The 22,736-nt window shown below is 45.1% G+C and overlaps 1 protein-coding gene across 2 annotated transcripts in view; it reads right to left on the bottom strand.

Annotated features, from left to right (window-relative positions):
* SCFD2 (sec1 family domain containing 2) overlaps positions 1–22,736 on the bottom strand; it is a 431,480-nt gene that overhangs the window by 7,943 nt on the left and 400,801 nt on the right. Inside the window, exons 7-8 of one of the 2 annotated variants that reach the window (XM_017540351.2) lie at positions 20,274–20,408; positions 4,795–4,914 (exon numbers count right to left, since the gene is read on the bottom strand). In XM_017540351.2, coding sequence (XP_017395840.1) covers positions 4,795–4,914; positions 20,274–20,408 — 255 coding nt within the window. The remainder of the gene's footprint in view (positions 1–4,794; positions 4,915–20,273; positions 20,409–22,736) is intronic. The other variant, XM_017540352.2, reaches the window with a different exon arrangement.

Below are 22,736 nucleotides of genomic sequence, written 5' to 3'. Positions count from 1 at the left end.
ACGTGCTGGCTATGAAAAGTGGTGGATGGCGGGGTCACCTTGCCCACTGGCCTTCCTTTTTTCCTGAGCTGACCATTCCCTGTATTTTCTCAGAGGTTCCCTCCCTGTTATTTTCTTCTTACAATCACAGGCTTCTGCTAGCCTCTCGGCCACCATCCAGCTGCAAAGTTCATCCAGCCAGAGCTGTCTGGCCGTGGAGACCCATGGCAGGCATCGAGCCACTGAGGAGAGAGGCTGGTGATGCGCACAGGCGCATCAGAGCCGAGGAACCTGGAGTTTCCCACTTGGTGTTTGTGGCCGTTCGGGGTGGGGTGAGGTTGCCCTCTTGATCCCTTTTCTGTAGACAGGAAAGAGGACCTTCTCCAACGCACCCATTTTCTCTCATCAGCACATCTCCAACAGCCCCAGGCAGTAGAGCGGAGGAAACATGTCCCTTTTAGAGCAGAACAGTCTTCCAAGGCTAGCAGGTGGGCATGTGGTTTCTCGTTTCCTATGTTTCCTGCTATTCTTGTCACTTTTTGTGAAAGAGAGTTCATTTCTGGAGGTGCTGTGAATGGATTCTACTCGTTTCCTTTGAACAGCTGATCCCTGAATGCTTTTCAAATCTCAGATCCAAAGCCTTCTCCATGGGAGTCTCAGCAATCCAAAGGAAGCTCTTCCTCCTGGTTTTTCTACACTAGCACCTGTCTGTGTCCGCTGTCCACTTGTCACAAGCTGGCGCTTCCATGTTTACTGTCAGTTACTACCCAGTAGAATGGGAGTTCCATGAAAGGAGGGATGTGTCTAGCTTGGTCACTGTTCTGTCCCTAGCATAAAGGACAATGCCTGGCCCAGAGCAGATCATGTTTTTGCTTTTTAGATGCTCAATAAATGCCTGTTGAACCATTAGTTAATCCAGCTTAACAGGGATGATTTTAAGTTCCTGTACTTGGATCCAAAAAGCACCCACACAGCAGTAGAATAGGGAAGATTTGGAATAACAGCAATAGATGCAAAAGACAGCGTGGTTTTAGTTGTCTATAATCTCAGTATCAGTCAATAGTTCGGTGGGGTTTTTGTCGTCTTTTCCAGAAAAGCTGCTTTTCTCTACGTTGCAATGACATAAGTAGAGTCTGTAGTGTTCAGTATTGGACATTCAATTAACATCCATGAATATCCACTAAGCGGCAGACTGTCTGCATTGCTGAGCATACAATAGTTGAAAAATGCAGAGTCCTGAGGCTGGAGGGGCATAAGCAAGGAGAAGAGTGGTAGGAAAAGAAGCCCCAGAGGCAGGCAGGGGTGAGATCGTGTGGGTTTTGTACACCATGGTAGGTAGGAGAAGGGGGTCATCCTAATTTTCTCTGAGCCGATCAGTCTACACCAAGGATTGGCTTTCGATTACAATCAAGTGCGAGAGAGGGAGACAAACTGGGGTTGAGGAGAGCTGCCACATCGTCAGGGGACTCAGGTCCATGTCACAGGGTAAGAGTGGGGTGGCTACAGGAACTGATGATATTCAGTTTGGAAAAGAGAAGAATGGGGGAAGACATGGGAGCTATCTGCATGTGTCTGCAGAACTGTCATGTGGAAGAGGGAGGAACCTCATTTCCTTTTAAATTCTGTGCGGCTCAACAGCTAGAACCAGCACTGATGAGTGACAGTGCCATAGATGCGGATTTGGGCTTCACCTGGAGGAGATATTAGAACCAAGAATGAAGCCCGCTGTGATGGCTAATAGTGAGTGTCAACTTGATTCGACTGAAGGATGCAAAGTATTGTTCCTGGGTGTGTCTGTGACGGTGTTGCCAAAAGAGATTAACATTTGAGTCAGTGGACTGGGAAAGGCAGACCCACCCTCAATCACCTTGTGATGGTGTGAGTCAATACTCCTTCATAAACTCTCCTTGATATTTACATCTATCCTATAAGTTTTGTCCCTCTAGAGAACCCTGACTAATACACCCTGCAACACTCAAATAGGTTGTAGTGGGAGGGAACACATCTACATCCTGGGAGATGGTCAAGTAGAGACTAGATGGTAAAGACAGAATGGAAGCACCAGCTATGTATGTTATCACTGTTTACATCAATGATCAAATGAGGGTTACTCCATTGTTTGCCCAACGGTCTTAGATGGTCTATTGGGTATAGATTCCATGGAACCTATCCCCTTCGATTAGGTCACATATATTCTCCAACAGAAGTCTGAGTCTGAGCAGACAATGGAACTAGCATGAATGCCAATTTGTGTATTGCTAGGGTAGCAAGGCTTGATTTCCGCTGCACTCTAAAAGTAGGAAGCAGGTTCCGTCTCAGATCTGTGGAGTTTGCTGTAGGGCCAGGGCAGCTGTGTATCTGTCAAGGTCTAAAGAATGGAGACCCGCCACAGCAGATGTCACTCTACAAACATCCAGGTAATCCGCCTCCTTTCAAAAATGTGGAGATGAAGGACTTCATGATAAAGAATACCTCTTCTGTTTCCGCTGCTGCCTGAGGAATCTTCCTAGGGCCTGCTAACTCTTCAGGGGAGCTTTTTGCACAAAGGACAAGTAGCAGTCAAGGTTGATCCTTCAGCTCAAAATTCTTTGAGAAGCTCTCTCTGCAGATGACTGAGCACAGGGTCAGATTGCAGCAAAGCCACTGCAGATTCTGGGGCTCTGTTGTCAAACTCAGGTCACAGGGCTTTGAAAACGTCTGCATTTTATCCTTTTAGAGGAGGGATTAACACGTCTGTCAGGCTATTACAATGCATCACTGTTTCAAAGAGCTAAGAATTTGGTTCACCATGGTAGGGGCAGCAAGAAGTGTGCTTTCTGATTTAAAAAAAAAAAAAAAAAAGTCTTGCCCAAAAAGGTAATCATTCATTAAACAAAACCTTAACACTGCTAACAGGGAGGGTGTTAAATGAGGCAGAATTTACGAATTTATCAGAAATCTCACCAGCTATGACCATAACAGGTGATAGTAACAGCAGAAATGGTCAGAGCCAAAAACTAGCCACTTCCCTGCTCAAGAATCTGCTGCTGCTCTCTGGGTATCCAGGTCCCATTCCTCAGCTGGGTGTCTGCAGAACGTCAGGGACCAGACCTTCTTGACTTAACCTAATAGCTCAGCCACTCCAACAACACAGACTGCTCCTACCAAGCCAGTTCTCTTGGAGTAAATAAACCCCTCAAACTACAAGGGTTACTGAGCCACTGCCATGTGCTCAAGCCTGGAAACCCCAGTCTTTGTCCTAGAGGAATTTGGATTTGGTTGAGGAGACTAGGCCAGCAAATATGAAGTAGTCAGGGAAACGTCCAGAGCTGCATTGCCCCGTATAGATGGTGGATGCGAGTAGAGATGTGGAAAAAGCCCAGAGCAGCAGCTTGGATGTCACAGACAGGAAGGACGCAGCTCCTGGGGCTGGCTGTGTAGACATGGACGGTAGTGGGTAGAGGTGGGAGGTGGCACAAAGCTGTAACCCCAAAGCACTGGGAAGATAACACCCCCAGAGTCAAGTCTCAACCTGGGGGGATGAGAGTCGAAGGGAGGACATCCCAGGCTCCCTGACCTCTGGCAGGACAATGCTGAGCCATGTAATACCAGCTCTTCAGGGGCCATGGAGGGACCGAGCCCAGAGTATACCTGGCTTGGCAGTGTGTCCTTTCGTGGCTTTTCTTCTTCACTGTCTTTCTTTTCTGAGTTCTTCACTTCTGCTTCTTGGGATCATCTGCCAAGTAAACTACCTGCTCTCCCATCCCTGGCTTAGGGCCGGTTTGGGAAACACACTAAGGCAAGGGTTTTACATCTTAGTGATTTAACAGGCTGTGCATCCCCAGTCAGAGGAGAACTTCCAGAGGCAGGGGTTCTTCTCTTCCCGAAGTCTCTCTCCTTGGGCTCCTACTGTCTCATGCTGTGAGCCTCAAACCCTCCCGCACAGCAGTGTGGTGGCTGCTCAAACGCAGCTGGGAAGAGCGGCAGAGTTCCGAGCCGGGCACGGTGCAAAGAAGCACCTTCTCCAGCCTCTTCTGACTTAAGATTCAGAGCCACCCCGGCCCATTTCCTAAATGAGGAGACTCACGGCTTTTCCCTCCCAGATCACCTGACTAGTCAAAGGCAGAGGCAGGATTGGAACTTGGGCCCATAAAACAGAAAGGTCTATGTTCTTCACCACTGGCCTGCAGAGCCAGCTTTCCTGTTTGGGGAATGGGATGAGGCCTGGCAGGAGGTATAGAGAGGAAAGCTATGACACTAGTCATTGTCTGGACAGCGCTCCTTCCCACACTCCTCTGGCCCTGCCCTCTAACTGCCACAGTTGGGAGCTGGTTCCTGGAGTCATCCCTCCATTATCTGGAGCCTGGAAAGCAGTGAAAACTCCTGAGCCATTCAACACTGATCAGGAACCAGAGAATATGGGCCCCTAAGGAATCAGGAATAGGGATAACAGTACCTTAGCCCTAGAACGACAGAGCTCTCCTCCCTCCCTTTACCCCTCATGACTACACCCTACCCCAGTTTATTTTGCAAACAACAGAGTTTCCATTTAGGGCTCATTTGCTTGGTGTCAGAGAATTTAACCCGTCATGAGGACTTTATCAAAATGACCCAGTCCTCTACCACTGGGAACAAAGGCACTCCAGGGTATGCAGGGCTGGGTCTGGCTGCAGGAAGACACTGTGACACAGGCAGCAGCAGGAGGGAGGGAACAAAACCAGGAGGGTCATGGGCAACCAGGCTAGGAGAGGGGCACTGGGACCCATGGGTGGAGGGACACCCACCCTTCCCACCCCTGCCTCAGGGTTCTTGTTCATATCACGGAGGACTCAGTACCTGGGTTCCTGGCTTCAATGATGCCACAAGATCTTTGACCATTTTGGCTTCAGAGACTGTGACCCCACCTACCACAAAGAGGATCAGGAGTGGGTGGTCACTAGGATGAGGGCGGCTCACCTGCAAAACAAAACACTGGGATATCAGATGGATGGCAGTGGTGCAGGTGCAAAGCAGCTGGGTACCATCTTCATTGTCCCTCTGTAGAAATCCCAGGACTACTACTGGTAGGCACAGAAGGCAGACAAATCCTAGGCAGACAGGGGTGGGTCCCTGGTGAAACCCAAAGGCAGTTCAAAGTCTAGCTACAAGTCGCAGGTAAATCCATGGACTGCATTGGGATGCTTTCTTCTGATTGATCTCTACCCTTCACCTATTTTACATATACCTAGGCTTTCCTAATTGTTTTTTTATACTGTCATGTCCATCTTTGAGTAGTGCCTTTGTTTTGGCCTTTTTTGGCATACTGCAAACCAATCAGCATGCACTCCCCATTCTGAGCCAACAAAAGTCCTGGACTCAGCCACACAGAGAGAGAAACCACTTAACTTTGGTTGGGGGACCACTCTTGAATTCCCTGCCTGCTGAGAGCTAGTCCGTTGCTCATTAAAATTCTTCTCCACCCTCCTCACTTTTCAATTGTCAGTGTGACCTTATTCTTCTTTGCTGTGGGACAAGAACTTGGGAACCACCAAATGTGGGTACAATCTATAACATAGGTGAGCTGGGGCATGCCTGCCTAGCTACAGGCTGAGCTAGTGTGCAAGCGAGGCATGGCCTGCTGGGCCGAGTAGGTGGGGCACTGCTGGCTGGAGGTCCCTGGCTGGCAAAGTGGCTGAGAATAATCCTGTGTCATTACCTCTATCATGTAGGTGTGATAAACAGCCGTTAGAGAGATGATGACTCTTAGCTATCAGATGTGCCAGTGGTCTGTGAACTCATTGACCCAGAAAATGTATAACACAGCACCCTGTTATATCTCTTTCAATAAAGATTTCATAGAAAGAAAAGTTAAAGGAGCAGGAGCTACTAAAAACAAGAGAAAGCTGAGGGACTTCTTCCTTCCTTGTTAATCTTCAGGTCTCAGCATAAACATGCCCCCTTCTTTGTTCCATGGCTCTGTTTGTTTCCTTCAAAGCATCTACCACAGCCTGTGGTTACTATATTTGTTTATTTGTTTACTTGTTGGCCATCTTCTCTACTAGAACATAATTGGTTACAGGAGTCTGTCACCATGCCTGGCTAATTTTTTTTTTTTTTTTTTTTTTTTTTTTTTTTTTTTTTTTTTTTTTTTTTTTTTTTTTTTTTGTATTTTTAGTAGAGATGGGGTTTCGCTATGTTGGCCAGGCTGGTCTCCATGAGGCAAGAGCTCATCCTCCTCGTTCATGCTACTTTCAGCTTACCTAGTACAATTTCTGGTACATAATAGGCATTCAATAAATGTTTGTGGAATTAAAAAATAGTTAAAGCTCTAGGTAGGTGGAGGTGGAGGGTGTACAAAGATTAAGGAGACCAGGGGCTACCCTCAAGGTGCTTACAGTCCCAGTACACACTTACAGCCCTTAACTTCTTCAAGCTAGCCTGAGCTATGGGTCTATGCTGCGTGGAACCTACAATAGATGCTGCGGAGAATTCCTCCTGATTCCTTCATCAGTGAGGCAAAGATATTCTTATATACTAAAATGAGAATAAATGAAATTAACTGCTCAGAAAATGCAAAAGGACCAATAACTAGACTCAGATGGGGACACGGATGGGACAAGAAGGGATTCCTGAAGACAGTATGTTTTGAGCTGAATCTGGAAGCCAGAGTTGGTTTGATGGGAGTGGGCAGGAGAAATAGTGTGAGTCAAGTTCCGGAGACAAGCACTCACCAGCAGGGTGGAGCGGGACAGGGGAGCCCAGCCAGGATGGAGCGTGCATGGAGTCATTACAGGAAAAGTCTGCCAGCTGCCTGCAGGGCCACCAAAGCCAGAAGGTGGGGAATGGGCTTCACCTCCAGCAAGGAGACGGGGAATGAAGATAGTAATTGTACTTGCCCATTACAGTCACTCAGGCCCAAGGCATCTGTAGGTCACAGGCAGTCCCGAGGAGTGCCTGGGAGAGGGGCAGGGGCAGGACAAGAGGAAACCCTTTCTCTTACCACCCCCCAACTCCTTTCTCAGCTGAGCTCTCTGGCTCCTTTGCCTGATTATACCCACATCTCAACATCTTATTTTAAAAACACTTGAAAGGATGATGCATTAAGTGTTCCAAGTTATGTAAGTTATTCCTTGGCTTCTAAAGAGGAAATTTAGAAGGCAAAGGCAGGCAGGCAGGAGGGAAGGAAGGACAGAGAGAAGAGAGAGGACTGGGGAACTAGCTAATGGCCTTAGAATAGGTGGTGGTGAACACTGGAAAAAGTTTCAAAACACTGTCATCTTTTTTTTTTTTTTTTTTTTTGAGATGCAGTCTCACGCTGTCGCCTGGGCCAGAGTGCAGTGGCGTGATCCAGGCTTATCTCAGCCTCCATCTCCCTGGTTCAAGGGATTCTCCTGCCTCAGCCTCCCAAGTAGCTGGGAATACAGGCATCTGTTACCACGCCTGGCTAATTTTTGTTGTTGTTGTTGTATTTTAGTAGAGACAGAGTTTCACTATGTTGGCCAGGCTGGTCTTGAAAGCCTGACCTCGTGATCCACCTGCTTCAGCCTCCCAAAGTGCTGGGATTACAGGTGTGGGCCAGCATGCCCGGCCCAAACACCCATCTTTAGAAAAAGACTCAACTCCATATCCTGCTCTGTACCTGTTTCCCCTGACCACGTTTGTCAACTGCTTTCTTTCAATCTGCAGACCAGACGCCATAGCTGCCCTGCTTTTTTCCTGCCGTGCCCTGGAATTGCTCTCACGGGTGTCACCAATGGCTATCATATTGTAGAAGTCAATGGACACTCCTTTGTCTTCATCTAACCTGACACTTCTATGGCATTTGTCACAGCTGATGACACCTTCTTAGGTACCATGACAGCGCTTTCTCTAGGTGGCTCCTTCTACCCTTCTAATTGTTTCTTCTCAGATTTCTTAATAGGTTCCCTTTCTTGGTCTGCGCGTTTAAATGTTGTTAAGTATGGCTCCCTCCTGGGCTCCTTGCCCTTTCACTCAATGCGACACCCCTGAAGGACCTCATCTTCTCATGTGCCTTCAACATCTTTTACGCACCTCTCAAACCTATGCCTTTAGCTTGGTCATCTCTTTTGAGTTCCTGTGGACATCACCACCCAGCTCCTGCAGATGATACCTCCTGGGATTTCTGAACTCAACAGGCTTCAGATGTGATGCGCGATGTTTTCCCCAAAGCCTTTCCTTCTCGTGAATTTCTAACAGCATCACCACCTTCACAGTCACCCGAGGCAGACACATGAGAGACATCTTAGACTTTGCCGTCTCTTTCATCTGCCAGATCAATTTCTGTTCATTCTGTCTCCTTAAGGTTACCGACATCTCCTTGATAACTTCCACAGTAGATGGCTGCTACAGCCTTCTAGTTTGTCTCCCCATCACAGTTTGGCCATACCCCATCCATCTCCTCATTTCTGTCAAGTACGTTTTCTAAAATACAAATATTTATTATTGAATACGGCAAACACTGTACTAACTATTTTTGTGTATTATCTTATTTAATTTGAAAAACATCCTTAGAAGGCAAACACAATTATTAGCGTATTTTGCAAATGCAGAGATTGAGGTTCACCTACAGTAACTAAATCACGGATCCAGGAGCAAAACGCCAGAGGCCACACTCTTAAACACCTTTCAGCTCCATTACACGCTCAGATTCTCGCATAGAGTCTCATAGCCCTCAGGGTAAAGTTCAAGCTCTGTAGTTTGGCATATAAGGCTTTTATAACATGGTTTTGGTTTATGACTCTATTTTCGTCTCCTGCACACACATTATTTGCTGGAGCCATTCGCGGTGACTTGTGCCATGCCTGAACGGCTGGTATTTGTTTTGGGGAACATCTGTGAAACATATGATAATTTACTGAGTGTATGCATATCACCAGCATGCTGCTCAACTAATTTTCACAAAGTAAACAGACCAGTGAAACCAGCACCCAGACCAAGAAACAGAAAACCAGCACCCTGGAGAGACCTTCTCATGTCCTACTCCGGTCACTACCTCCTCACAGGTAATCATCATCTTGACTTCTAACCACTCTACCTTATACTTACTCAGTTATACACCTTAGAGATTTTCCATGTCAGTAGGAAAGGTCTGTAGCCCATAGACACGGTGTGGACCACAGCAGTGAGTTTTGGCCTGTTTGTGCTTAGTACTTAGCATGTGGTAAGCTTTCAGTAAATGTTTCATGAATGAAATAGTTACACGAAGAAATGAATCATATCCACAGGTTAACAGGTGAGGCCCTTATTTTTTAAGAAACTCTTGCTTTGCTTTATGCATGCTTCTTCTGGCTGAGTAACTAACCCCGACCTTCCTTCCAGCCCTACAAACAATTGGTGTTTCTCACTTAATCCTGGGACAGAAATAAATTGGCTCCAGAACTTCAATGTGGTACAATATGTTCCCAAAGACATATGCTTTCCATAAGAGAGTGTGGAATCAAAGTCATTGGGAGAATCTTGGAAGGAGGTATTGACAGATGAAAAGGGAAAATAAGAAACAAACTGTAACAAGAAAACAATACCCCGGGGCTAAGGAGTGGGGGAATGTTGGGTTTGGTACAAATCAATGGGTCCAATTAATGCATGTTGGTGTTTGCTATTTTGGTTTATGTTTAGATTTATGCTTGGATACCATACTTCTCCTGTGGAGCTGTTCAGATCAGCAGGCTGTTGGGAAGTGGAGTCTTTTCAGTCTTTTCCATCAGAATAACACATTCCTTATCATCGGTCATACATGACTGAGTCTTGATTGCATGTTAGTTCATGGTATAAGGCACTTTGAAGATGAAAGACTGAAGCAAATCTACTGCCACTGCAAATGCACACATTAATAGAGCAAGTCCGAGTCACTGCTCTTGCTTTCATTTTCTAAATCTTTGCTGGCCGTGACTTGAAGACAGCTGTTCTGGTCAGAGAAGACAGTTTCCTTCCACCATTTCTTCCCAGCCTTTGCAGCAGAGGCTGCTGAGACCCCTTTTGAGGTGTGTGCCCCTGAGAGAGCTCTTTGATGTGCTGAGTGTCTTCTATCACTGGGATTGTCAAGAGAAGGGTTTCTGCTGCTGCTTCCGGTTTCTAGGTGCCCTCTAAGAGTCTGGGATCCTAATTCCTCCTCCACATGGTGCTCCTCCACTCAGTTTCTCTTTATTTGTGACTCATTTGTCCCTAGAATAGGCAACGGGCAGGTCATGCTTCAACAATGGGCAGTGCCTTGTAGAACGAAGACAGTGCAATAGCAGCTTTGGCCTTAAGGGGTTCTAGGACCAGGAAACACCCAGGCTGACATTGAAGCTGGCCCTTGGCAATGGCTTTTCTCCCACCGGGAATTAGTAACAGCACTGCCACTCCCTCTGAACGCTTCATGTCTCATGTTTTATTCACTTACACATCCATTCAACAAATATTTATTGAGCAACTACTGTGGGGCCAGACACCGTTCTAAGCATCAGGGATTCCTCAGTGAACCAAAGAGAAAAGAACCCCTGCTGTTATGGAACTTATATTTTAGTGGAGGGAGAGTGACAGTCCATAAAATAAGTAAGTCAATGGGTAAGTAAGGAAGGTGGTGAGTGCTATGGAGGAAAATCAGGTGGGGGAGGGTAAGTGACAAGCATCACTTTATGCAAGCCTTACACTCTGTGAAGCAGGCAGAAGCCCCATTTCACACGGAGACACTGAGGCTTAATGAGGTGAAATAGCTTGTCCAAAGTGGCTGACCTAATAAGCTGAAGGGCTGAGGTTGAGATCCAAGTATTCATCTCGCTGCAGAGCTGTGACCCTTCTACCTTCCATTCCACCTACTGCCATTTTTCAACAAATTCTTCAAACGAAAAGCGTTTTTACTAGCATTCATCTTTTAAAACTCTGTACTTTTAGTTCTTTAGAAATATCAGCCAATCACCAGAGCCTTGTGGGACTTACTTTTACTTACACTTAATCCTGTTGCAAAAGGTTTCCATGCTGCTAGAGCCCGTCAGCTGTTCAAGTTGACCTCCCTGCCTCACTTGCTGCAGTTGATGGCTTCCGTTTCCTGAAACATCCCTCCTACCCTCTGCTTTCTAAGCCCTCTTAGCTTCTCTCTCTCCTTCGAGGGCTCCTCTTGCTCGACTTCCTCCATGACATGCTGTGTTCCTGACCGCTCTGGCTTCTGGCCCCGATCTTCTCGCAAACACCTTCCCTGGGTGTCCTTGTCCCTGTCCACAGTTCAATGCCTCACACATGCCAAAGTCCCCAGATTGCTACCATTGGCCCAGGCTCTGCTGAGGTGCAAGACTGTCTCTCAGGCCCCTAAATTCAACAAGTCTAAAATGCAAGTTTTCTTCTTCTCCAGTTCTGCTTCCCAGTTAGAAACTGTTCACACCGTCCATCCAGTCACCCAAACCAAGCGAATGGCCCTGGACAGCCTCCACTCATTTACCGCTGCATCTGGCCCATCCCCGGTCCTGTGGAATCCTCCAGGCTTCATCCCTGCCCCCTCGTCCCGTTGGCCCTACCTGACCTTAGACTTTCATCTTCTCACCTTCCCTCCCCAAGCCAGTCAGCTCTTGTTTCTGCCGCGTGCACTGCTGCCAGGGTGAACTTCATAAAATGTAAAGTGGTTATATATTCCTAGTAAATATCCAATGGCAGCTCAGTGTTTCTGGTCAAATGTGAAAACTCCAGCCGTCTGGGATCCAGTTTCTGCTTATCTCCGTCTTCATATTCTTCATCTCCCTGCATGTCACCCTCAGCTCCAGCCATTTGGAACTGCCTGCACTCACTTCAATGTATGATTTCATTACTTTGGAGTTCCTAACTCCTGCTGGTCTGGCAAAACCCAACTTTCCTGGGAAGCTTTCTCTGACTCCCTGACTGAGCTATTCTTCTGTGCCCTCACATCCTGTCCACCACACTTATCTCTCCTCCCCGCAATCCTCAATTTTCTTATCCATCTCCTTAACAAACTGTAAGCTACATGATATAGCTGTGCTTTGGCAGGTGGGGAACCTGGTTTGTCTCTGTATCTTCCTTAACCGGAACAAAGGCTAGCATGCAAAAGAGCCTCTCAATCGCTGCACACTGTCAGATGCAACACACAGACTGCCAACATCAAGTTGTGTTTTTGCTTTACAGTTCATGCCAAAATCTATCTCATTAGAACTTATGGATCATGTTTAGCTAATGTTATACAAAACCTGAACCCTATTTCATAGCATGGAGTATGATTAAGAAAAAGAAAATATAAACAACGGTTTCAAATAGTGTTGCAGAGAGGAATTCCAGGACTTGTACTCATTTAATCAGCAAACGTGAACGCTGAGATGTTTTCCTCTTGTCAGGAATGCCTGTAAGTCCAATGGACCTAAGCCAATAGTTCAGCACTCTGAACCTTGTTTTTTTTCTTTTCTTTCTTTCTTTTTTTTTGGAGACAGAGTCTTGCTATGTTGCCCAGGCTAGTTTCAAACTGCTGGGCCCAAGTGATCCTCCTGCCTCAGCCTCCCAGCAGCTGGAATTACAGGAGCACTACTGCACCCTGTCTTGTTTTTCTTAGATGAACAATGTGGAGCTGGACTAGAAGACCTCCGCAGCATGGTCCGCTCTCACCATCCAAGGATCCGATGTCAGGCTTTACTGATTAGCCCATCATTTTTGCTCTATATTCCAAGGCATCCTGTACCCCTGCTATAGATTCCTCTGCAGGTGTCTGTCCAGTCCACAAGCCAACAATCTCCCCTGTCCACATGGTCATAGGAAGGGCTCCTAGAATCCATGCAGTTACCATGTGATCCTGTCCTTCAGCCACAGTTGACTGGTCCTGAAATGGGCCCCTGACCCAGGGTGGCCCAACTGTAGGCCCTTCCCTGGGAATTGAGGCTTGACCTAAGATAGATGAGATTCAGTCAAAGCTGTGGCATAGCTACTCAACCATTCATTTATGCTATTTATTGAGTGTCTACAAAATGCTGGGTACTGTTCTCATGCAGGGCAGAATGAGTCTCATAGAACTGCCTGGTATCCTGATGGCTTTCCAGGTCTTAGTTCCAGTCCTTCCTGAGGCCCCTCGCATTGCTGCCCCTGAGTTCCCCAGGACATCCCATGGGCCTCATAATCAATTATCCTTCAGGTAATTGTAATTTGGCATCTTACTTCCAATTGAAAGAGATTTAACTCTCACGCCTCACCACCAGCAGCTTTTCAAAGTCTGCCTGAGTGGTTGCTCTAGTTCTCCTTGTGGTCCTCTTTCTCTTGCCACCTAAGGCAATGGGGCACTCAAACCCACTCAAATAAGGGGCCCAGAGGTAAGCACTGGGCTTTCCATGAGTCTTTTTCATAGTTTTTAATTTTTTCCAATTAAGCATGGCCACATATGAAATGAAAGTACAAAACAGAACTTCTTAAAAAAGCACACATAAAAGGAGGTAAAAGGGCTTCATGCAGTTTCATTAGATAAAACCCACCCTCCTCATGCCAATTCTGGCAGAGAAAACATCTTGACAAATCATGTCCTTTAGTCAAAACAAGCTGAGATCCAAACATACGGAGTAGATAGAAAAGAAATTACTTTCAGGAGACTGCGATCCAAACCACAAATTCCAGAAATGCACTTTAAAAGTGCTGCCTATTAGACATGCTAGTTTTAAATTAAATTAATGTCGTAGGGAGAGGGGTAAGGTATGTTTTGATTTATTTATTAGATCATTATCAAGCTTTCCTCTAAAGAGCTCTAGGTATTCCATGCACAAGGATTTTAGAGAAAAGGCTGTTTGAAGAATGTCAGGTTCTGCCAAAGCTGTTTCTCCCTAGTTTGCTAGAACCACCCCCTAGTGGGCTTCACACACTGCGTTTGAAGCTGACAGCTCCGTGTGGCTGACCTAAGTCTATCCTCTGGTTGAGAAGTACATCAAGTTACTTCAAACACTTTCTCAGAACTGCAGGAAGGATGATCTAGTGGGTACACCTGCTCCTCTCCCCAGCTTGTCTGGTTCCCTTTATGAGACTCAATGGAGCAGACTTGGGATAGGAAAGTTCCCCAGCTCAGTTTCTTATCAGGAAGTATTTTTTAAAAATATTATATTATTTAAAAACATTATGGAAGAATAGCAAACAGGCCTTTCATTAACAAAGTCTTTCTGGGCTCACTTATTTTGAAACCAGCTTAGAAGCATGAGAGATTTTTCCTTCTAGACTCGAGGGAAAAGTCGTAGGATTAGCCAAATGCTGCCTTGCCTAGCTGGACCGCCAATCCAGCTAGGTGGAGTACAGATTGTATTTTCCAAAAGTGCCCATGACAGTATTTTCTGCTGCTCATGCTTTCCATCCCTTTGCAGGAGGAAGAGTGCATGTCCCCTCCCCTTGAGCCTGGGTGGGCATTTGTACTGGTCTTGACAAACAGAGTACAGTGCTGCGGAAGTGATGTTATGTAGTGTTTGAGGCTAGGTCATAAAATACAATATATCGGAATCCCGGCTCTCTCCTAGGATGCCTGCCCTTGGAATGCAGCTGCCATGCTGTGAGAAAGCTTGGCCACATGAAAAGGCCCACATGGAGAGAAACTGAGGCCTCTGGCTGCCAGCTGCCACTCGGCGTCTACTTTCTGACTATGTGAATGAGCCATCTTGGAAGTGAATGAATCCTTCCCTATTGAGCTCTACCCAGACTGCAGATTCATGAGCAAAATGAATGATCAATATTATTTTAGATCAATGATTTGAGATGACTTTGCATGTAGCAATAGATAACCAGAACAGGTGGAGATGAAAGACTTCTCTGGACAACGTGATTTCAACAGGAATGCATGCAAAAGCACTGCAAAGAAAGTAATTTCAACCAGTTGCAATATGATGCAAATGAAATTCTGACTCTAGCAAAGGCAAAATCCAGCTACCCTGACTTTCCTATCACAGAGGATTTGTTTGATGCAAAGAATCTTAGTCACACAGGTATTTTTCTTAACATTCACTGTCTGCAAAAACGTACCTAAATAAGATCGAGTTCTGTGAGCCGTTTCCAAGTATCTGGAATGGAGGTCTCCATTTCCCTGTAGCGCTGAGGCTATCTGAGGAACAGCAGCAAACCTTTGCAGAGCAGAGCTCTTGCTCAATCCCCGTGCATGCTGAAGTGCTCCTGGCCGAGTTGGGCTCCTGAGCTGCTTGGGGCTTCTGCCTCTGTGTTGGCTAGGGTCTAGCCCTGCTGGCCTCCATTCCCGTGAAACAGCTTGTCATGACAAGTGTCCAGAATTTCACTGGCTCCCTGGAGTTTGCCCCAAGAAGGACAGTCTATGCCTCTCAAGACTGAGGAGCGCAACAAGTTACTCACAGTGGAGAAGAAAAAGGGGGGTCTGGAGAAATACATCACTGCCTTATAAACATGGCTTCCCACAGGCACAGCAAAAGAAGAGCACTCAGCACTCCATGTCTTTCTGATAAGAGCAAATCGATAGTGAAATATGAAATGTTTGTGTCTTCTTTGGGGGACAGTGTATCTATTCTCTTCTATTCAATTCACTTGTTCACCCAACAAATTCTTTGTACACCAAATGCTTGAGCACTGGCTACGTACAGGCATACAAAGGGTCTTCAAGGTGACTCTTTTCAGAAGTCAGAGTGGCAGGTATACAAACCCATCGAAATAATAACAGCAAATTCTTCTGCTAGGCACTGTTCTGAGTGCTTTATATGCATTTGTTGATTTAATTCTCATAATGGCCCCAGAAAGTAGATGCTATTAGCATCCCCATTCTATAGATGATGAAACTTAGGCATGAAGAGGTTAAGAGATGTGCCCAAGGTCACATAGCTAGTAAACGGTGGAGCTCGGGTTCTAACCCAGATAGTGTGACTCCAGATGTGTTGCCGCTACTCTCTGTCGCCTGTTGTAAACAATAAAGTAGAATGAAGTGATTGCTGTTAGTACAGCGAATCGTGGTTGGCATGATGGAGGAAAGCATGAAAGAGACAGCTGTCTATCATTTACAAAATCTAACTTAAAAAATAAAGACATGAATAGGAAAGAGCCTCAAATCTCTCTTGGTGTCACTCATCCTCTTAAGTGGCCACGCTGTGAGGACATTTCTCCTCACAATTCCTTGAATTTCTCAGTCTACAAAATAAACCCCTTTTACTTCTGTTCTGTTCTCCAGAGAAACAAAGAAGTTGGAAGAAACAGATTTGCGCACTGTCAGCGTGGAAAGGAGAAGAGAGCAACAGATTTCTTTGACAGAGGTAGAGGCAGGCTTCCCACCCTTTGTGCACATCAATGCATGGTGGGCGAGGCAACAGCAAGCTGGCTGCTGCTTCTTTGGGGTTACCTATGGATGAAACAATGACCGGCTTTGCCTTGCTTAGTGGCTGCTGGAAAGGAGGGTCAGGGCCTCCTTTGAGGGTCACTGGAGTTGAGCGATGGGGCTGCTGCCTTGCATCCCCCGTGAAACTGAGATGGAAGTTGGCTGAATGGCAGTAGTTGGAAAGAGGAACCAGTGACTTGAAGCCGTGCTGTCTTCTGAATGAGGACTATTACAGGTCCGCCCTGACCACCTCCCAGCTTTTGGTGTAAATCTGCTGTTTGTAAGGCCTACACAGGTGCCGAGTGCTGAGGATGCAGAAAAGAGTAAGACCTGGATCAACCTCCTGATTCTCACAGAGATAGCATTCACGCTTTTGATAAGAAAACATTTAAAACATGCGTATCTATGTGCGACTGGGTTGTGTTATTTTACCTTGCTAGATGCAGTGAACTCTGCTCTAGGCTGTTCTGTTCCTTCTCGCTTAAAAAATGCTGATCAAAACCACTGAATTAATATTTCGATCCACTAATGTGCAGTGAATCAAGTTGTGCAGTTAGAGAAATGCTAGTCTGAAGAACATTAGTCTGGAGAAAAGCACTTAATATGTATAGTTACAAAACAGTGCATGAGTGCAGCTACAAAAGAATGAACAAAACGTATAGAGGCTTGGAGAAGCCATGTGGGGCCTGGACAACGCTCTCCTGTGTTCTATCACCTGCTGTGAAGGCACACACTGCACACCCCACAGGAATAACTGCTGGCTCTGTTTCCCAGCGCACCTCTCACCAGCCTCTCAATCCACTCTCATCCCTGCAGATGGGTGGCCCTGAGCCAACACCATCACGAAACCATCTATGAGTTCAGAGACAGTGCAGGGATGGATGAGCAGCTCAGCTAGAGCCTTTCCAGCTCTAGAATTCTCCCATTTGTCAACAGCACCCTGGGCATGGAAAATATTCTACATTGACAGCTTTATTCATCAGGCTTTGCCCTTTAGTGTCTTTCTGGCTCAGCACTGGCGGGTTCTGAGTGAGAAGGGGAGGAGGAAGAAGATTCCAGAGGAAGAGAATAGGGCAGCAAGTGGCAAGAAATAAATGAGCAATACCTGTTGGTAGCTGATACAGAATGAAGATGCAAAGTGTGGAGGCCATTCAACTACAATGCACACATTTATTCTCCTGGGGAGTGCTGCCAATGAGTCCCAGGGCCAAGTCCCAGAGAAGCAGATGACCCCTGAGGGAGCTCACTCACACTGCTGTCTCAACAACCAGCCCAGGCATAGATTTTATTCATGAGCTGGATAGACAATGGAAAGGGAGAGCATTTGTGCTAATGAGTAACCATGAAGAAAATCAGAATGAATAACATACGAGTATATGAATACTTAACTTCCAAGAAAATGCCTGGAGCCAAGAAATGTGGTTAAGAGTTAGGCTTTGGAATAAGGGCGACCTTGGGACAGATCCTGGTGTCACTACTTCCTGTGTGCTCTTAGGAAAATGCCTGAGAACAGAGGAGAGTAAGACCCAATCCCAGCTTTCTGTAGGTTCACACCTACTGTTTAATTTTTCTGGGCCTCAGTTTCCTCACTGGTAAACAGGGATAATGACAGGACCTACCTTTTAAGGCTGTCATGATGATCAGTATCAGAATGAATGGAAAGACCCTGGCTGAATTGTGGTATGCACTGGTCACAGGTTGTCTGCATGACTTCGGTAGTAAGAGGTGATGAAAAACAAGACAAAGGGCGCTGGAAAATGATTATGACCATGTTAGACTCCATCTGTATGTTGCATCCTCTGCCTCTGGAGGGCCTTAGAGTAGAGTGGTAGATACCTTCTCTTGATGGCTTCACCTTTATCTCAAAGAAGTAGCTCCTTGGGAAATTATAGTCAGTGTCTCAAAGCCCTGCTGGGTGTTCCTCTGTAAGTTCATTCCAATTTTGTTCAAACCCCAACACATATGTCAGAGGTAACTCTGCTGAGCTGTGTGAAATGGAGGAGGCCCATTTAGAAACCAAACAAAATGACCCTCCTTTGGGGTCTGGAGTGGAGAGGGCTTTGTTGCCAGCCCACCAGGATTCTCCCCACCCCCTGCAGACAGATGAGATGCCCCGGCAACTGAGAGCTGAGGCCTCACAGCTAAAGGCTGAGGAATGGATCCTGACAGCTGTCGGGAATTCCTTTTTCTTAAATCCATTGCTTGGAAACCTCCCGTTAAGATCAGTCTTAAGCTGGCAGAGCATTTTGCCAGGAGCCCTAACCCTGGGGGTTTGAAATGGAGAGAAACACGACAGCCCAGTGCTGACCCAGGGATGGTTCTAAACATCTTCCTAGGTGGGCCTGCCTGAGGAGGATGGAGCAGGAAGAGATGTAGAAAACACTCCGCAGAATTTTAAAGGGTCATTAAAAAATAAACTCCAAAATAAACATGATCAACAACAACAACAAAAAGTGACACTCTGGATTCATGAAACAGCGACAGAAAATGCAGGTGGCTTGTCCTTATGCAACACGACTATATTCTATATTATCCTCAGGAAGAGTTGCAAAATCCTTTAGCATATTAAAGGCACTGTAATGTTGGACTACAAAGAAACAATTCAATTTGTTGTTCAAGTCAGTGTTTCTGGAACATATTTAATCAAAGACCCCTTTGGCTAAGAAACAGTTATTTCTGTGGAACATCTTTGGGCAAAGAGCAGAGTTAGGGCCTCCTCTCACCTACACTGCAACTCTCAGAGTGCAGGTGGGGTACAGCCTTCATTTGTACCCTTGGCCAGACGCCCCTGTACGGGGTCCGACTGCACCACAGACACAGCAGCCTGTCTGGGAGAGGATACATTGGCAGTTGGGCCTCACACCTTACTAACCAGCCTCTGAAAGTCCACACTTGCTATTTTAGTTTCTCTTCAGGGTAAGGCCACGCCTGTGAATGAAGGAAGAGAATGCTCAAGTGGAAAAGGTTGGAAAGCGTGTCTAGTCTGGAACTTTCTGTACCAACCAGCCACCATGATGGGCTACGCAGGACAGGGAGATACTGACCAACTCTGGGCCTACTGATACCAATTCAGAAGCCCCTAAACACTTTGAAGAAGCAGACTGAACTGCTTTATTAAAAAATATAGAAGGAAAATGTACCAGCCAGGCACTGCAACAGAAGTTGATGAAAACTGGGAACAGCAGGAAGGAGACCTGCAGGTCCATTCCAGCAGGTTTACTGCTTGGTTTAGACCCTGATCGTCTGGCGTCTGTCCTCTGGCTTTTGGAGTGGAACAGTTTTCCTGGAATATGCATTTATGGAACTCTGAAAGGCCAGATCTCTTACATAGATTAATTCACGGTTTCAAAGATGCTTTGATGCTGGCAAAACATTCTGTTACTTCCAAGAGTTATTACAAGCGAAATCCTGGCCTGGACTGAGAGGTCAGCCTGTAATCTTATTTAAATCTTTTCAGATTTAGAAACTCTACAGTAGGTTAAAAATAGATCACATTTGTATACTTCTTCATCCTTTCATCCCCACTTCAAGGGCTGTGCAGTCATTCTGACCCACCCCAGACGTTAGCCAGATAACTTCTAGCGCTTGTCACCTAGGAGGCTGCCAGTCCAAAAGTCATTTCCAAATGGGTTTTGGGTGACGTCAGCCATAGGACTGAGCAGAGCCACTAAGCATTCTACATAATCAGTTCTAGAATTAGGAACAAAGGGTTGTCACTAAGACCAGTGTGTGCTCTGTGGACTCATTTTAAGAGAAAACATAGGCCACAAGGAGGAGAGTTTTCAATAGTGCTGTCCCAGGGAGCTTGTGTCCCCCACCTTAGACTGCATGTCCAGACCAGAAAAAACCATAGTGCTCAGGTCAGAAGAAGCTGCATGAGGCTAACAGGTCAGGCTGCTTATAATCCAAGAATAAAAAATTGCCCTTGATTTCAGAAGAGCCAAATTACCAAACGTTATGTGTATGGTGCTGGCCAGGGTTAACTGGTGCCAGCATTTCCATGCCCAGCAAAGAGAACATTACTACACTCAGGAGTACCTCTTCATGGTTACTTTACCTTCATGAACATGCTGAATCCAGTTTTAAGGAGATCGGTGAGGCCTGAAGACATGTGTTCAATGTCAGCAGAATCCGGCCTCTCAGGATGAAATATCTCCTCCACTACTTGCTTTAACAATGGCTTATAAGATGCCTGGAAGGACAAAATACTGTGAGTAAAGGGTTTGTTTGGTTTGTTTGGAGAAAGGACAGCTTTACAATAAAGAAAGCAAAACAAGTTTATTTTGATACTGAACAGTGGCTATGGTGTGTGTGTGTGTGTGTGTGTATGTGTCACATAAAGACAATATAACAATGCTGGGTTTTTAAATAAACTTTCACTCCAATGCTGTAGCTTGCTTTTCTGCTTCTCATGTTCCCTTCTATAAGCAGATATATCTTAGTAGAGCTACAATCATAGTATGACTAATTCTCTATTTAAAATGACAATTTTATGCATGGGGTATACTGAGAAACAAAGTACTGTCTGGTACAGACATGAAGATGCTCTCCAGCTTTTCCTGAACATTCCCAGAATTATGCTCTCCTCTGCTAGGAACTCCAATGTTACTTACAATGTGCTGTCAATAACCAAGCTTAAAGCAATCCCTCCTCCTTCTACAGAGCTCAACTCCCAAGCACGACTTGGCCAGGAAAAGAAGCTAAGATGGCATAAAGGAATCTGAGCGAGGCCAGAAAGTAGACGACACAGTACCATAAGAATTTCAGTAGAGTTAGGGAGATGTTAGTTTGCAGCAGTTTCTAAAGTTTGATAAATGCTGCTAAATGCTTTCCTTTTCTGTGACCTAAGTAACTGATCCATGTTTATGTTCTATTGGGAGGAAGCTGCTTTATTGATCCAGCACTTTCTGAGCTGTTTTTCTTCACCCCCTTCCTTAGTTTTTGCTACCAAGTTCTTCCTGTTTTCTTTTCCCACTTGATGGACCACCTTCCTCCCAATCTTCTAGTCAGATATGCCACGAAGTCTGGGGCATGAAGGGCAAAGGAGGGAGGACTATCTTCCCTCAATGCACTCTCTGACCTATTAGAGCTTCAGTAAAGCCAGGTTCTAACAGGGCACAGTTGAGGCATATCCTATACTAAGGTCTTTCCCTCTTTGATTGGTTAACTATGTGACCTGTGTGCAGCATCTGTCAAGGGTATTTAGTGTACCGACTTCATCCCTGCCTTCATCTTGCTTTTCTTCCAGTCATTTTTTTTTTAACTCAAATTTTCCCTTTCCAATTTTCTTACTTAAAATCGCTTAGAAATAAAGCAAGGTATAAACCATCAAAATTGTAAATAACCATTCAGCAGGAATATAGCTGGCATCTTTCCCAGGGATAAGATGCAGGGAAAACTAGCATCTTCTCAGTTGGGGATACCAACTTTTTATGTTTATTAGTCAAACAGACCATTGCTTGTCCAGAGATCTCATGGTTACATGATCATGAAGGGCAAAGCAATGAACTGAAACACAGATCAGACAGGGATATTTTGAAAGCCATGGATCCACCTTGCTCATAAAGAAATTCCAATCAAAACTATGCCAAGATGGATTTTTAAAAAAATCAGACTACCAAAAAGCCCAAAAGTCTGAAAATACACTCCTTTGATGAGGCCACGGGGTAACAGGCCCTCTTATACATTGCTGGTGGGAGGGTTAATTGTTACAATCAATGCAGAGAGCAATTTGGCAATACCTATCAACATCACAGATGCATTTAATGTAGCAATCACACTCCTAGTTATGTATCCTTTGCATATGCTCATGTATGCAAATGAGATCCAGAAAGGCGGTTTATTGTTTGTAATACCAAGATTAGAAACCACCCAACCACCATCAGTAGGGAGCTGCTTAATAAATGGGGCATCCACAGGGAGGAATGCTATGAAAGAGGAGGAAAACTCTGTGCTTGTGCAGAATAGAGTGTGAATGAAAAAAGCAAGGTGAGGAATGCTGTGTATCATGGGCTAGCATTTGTGTAAAAAGTGGGGGGGAATATGAAAGTTTATATTTGTTGAAATATTCAAAAATAAACTCTGGTGTGAAACATAGGAACTATCAGCAGCAATTATTATGGGGTGGGGACCAAGCAAGGGAGAAAGGTGAGAAGACTTTTCATTGTATTATTTATTTACAGCACAGTCTAAAACACCACTACAAACAGCAAGAATGATCTCCTTTCTATTGTTAAAAGTTCATAAATTATTCATTTTTGTTTATTTATTTACAGCACAGTTTAAAACACCACTACAAACAGCAAGAACGATCTTTCAATTGTTAAAAATAATAATTTATTAATAAATTATTAATAATAATTTAATAAAATACATTAATATATTTAAAATATTAAATACTTTATTTTATTACTAGAAATCAATAAATTTTATTAAAATTAAATTAAATTAAAAATACTTTTATTAAAAATAAATTAATAAAATTAATAAATATTAAAGCACACCAAAATATTAGTTAGGG

The sequence above is a fragment of the Cebus imitator genome, unplaced genomic scaffold, assembly GCF_001604975.1.
Source record: "Cebus imitator isolate Cc_AM_T3 unplaced genomic scaffold, Cebus_imitator-1.0 Scaffold124, whole genome shotgun sequence".
In the NCBI taxonomy this organism is placed as follows: domain Eukaryota; kingdom Metazoa; phylum Chordata; class Mammalia; order Primates; family Cebidae; genus Cebus; species Cebus imitator.
The sequence above is the reverse complement of the archived record's forward strand: the minus strand, read 5'-3'. Positions and strand labels throughout refer to the sequence as shown.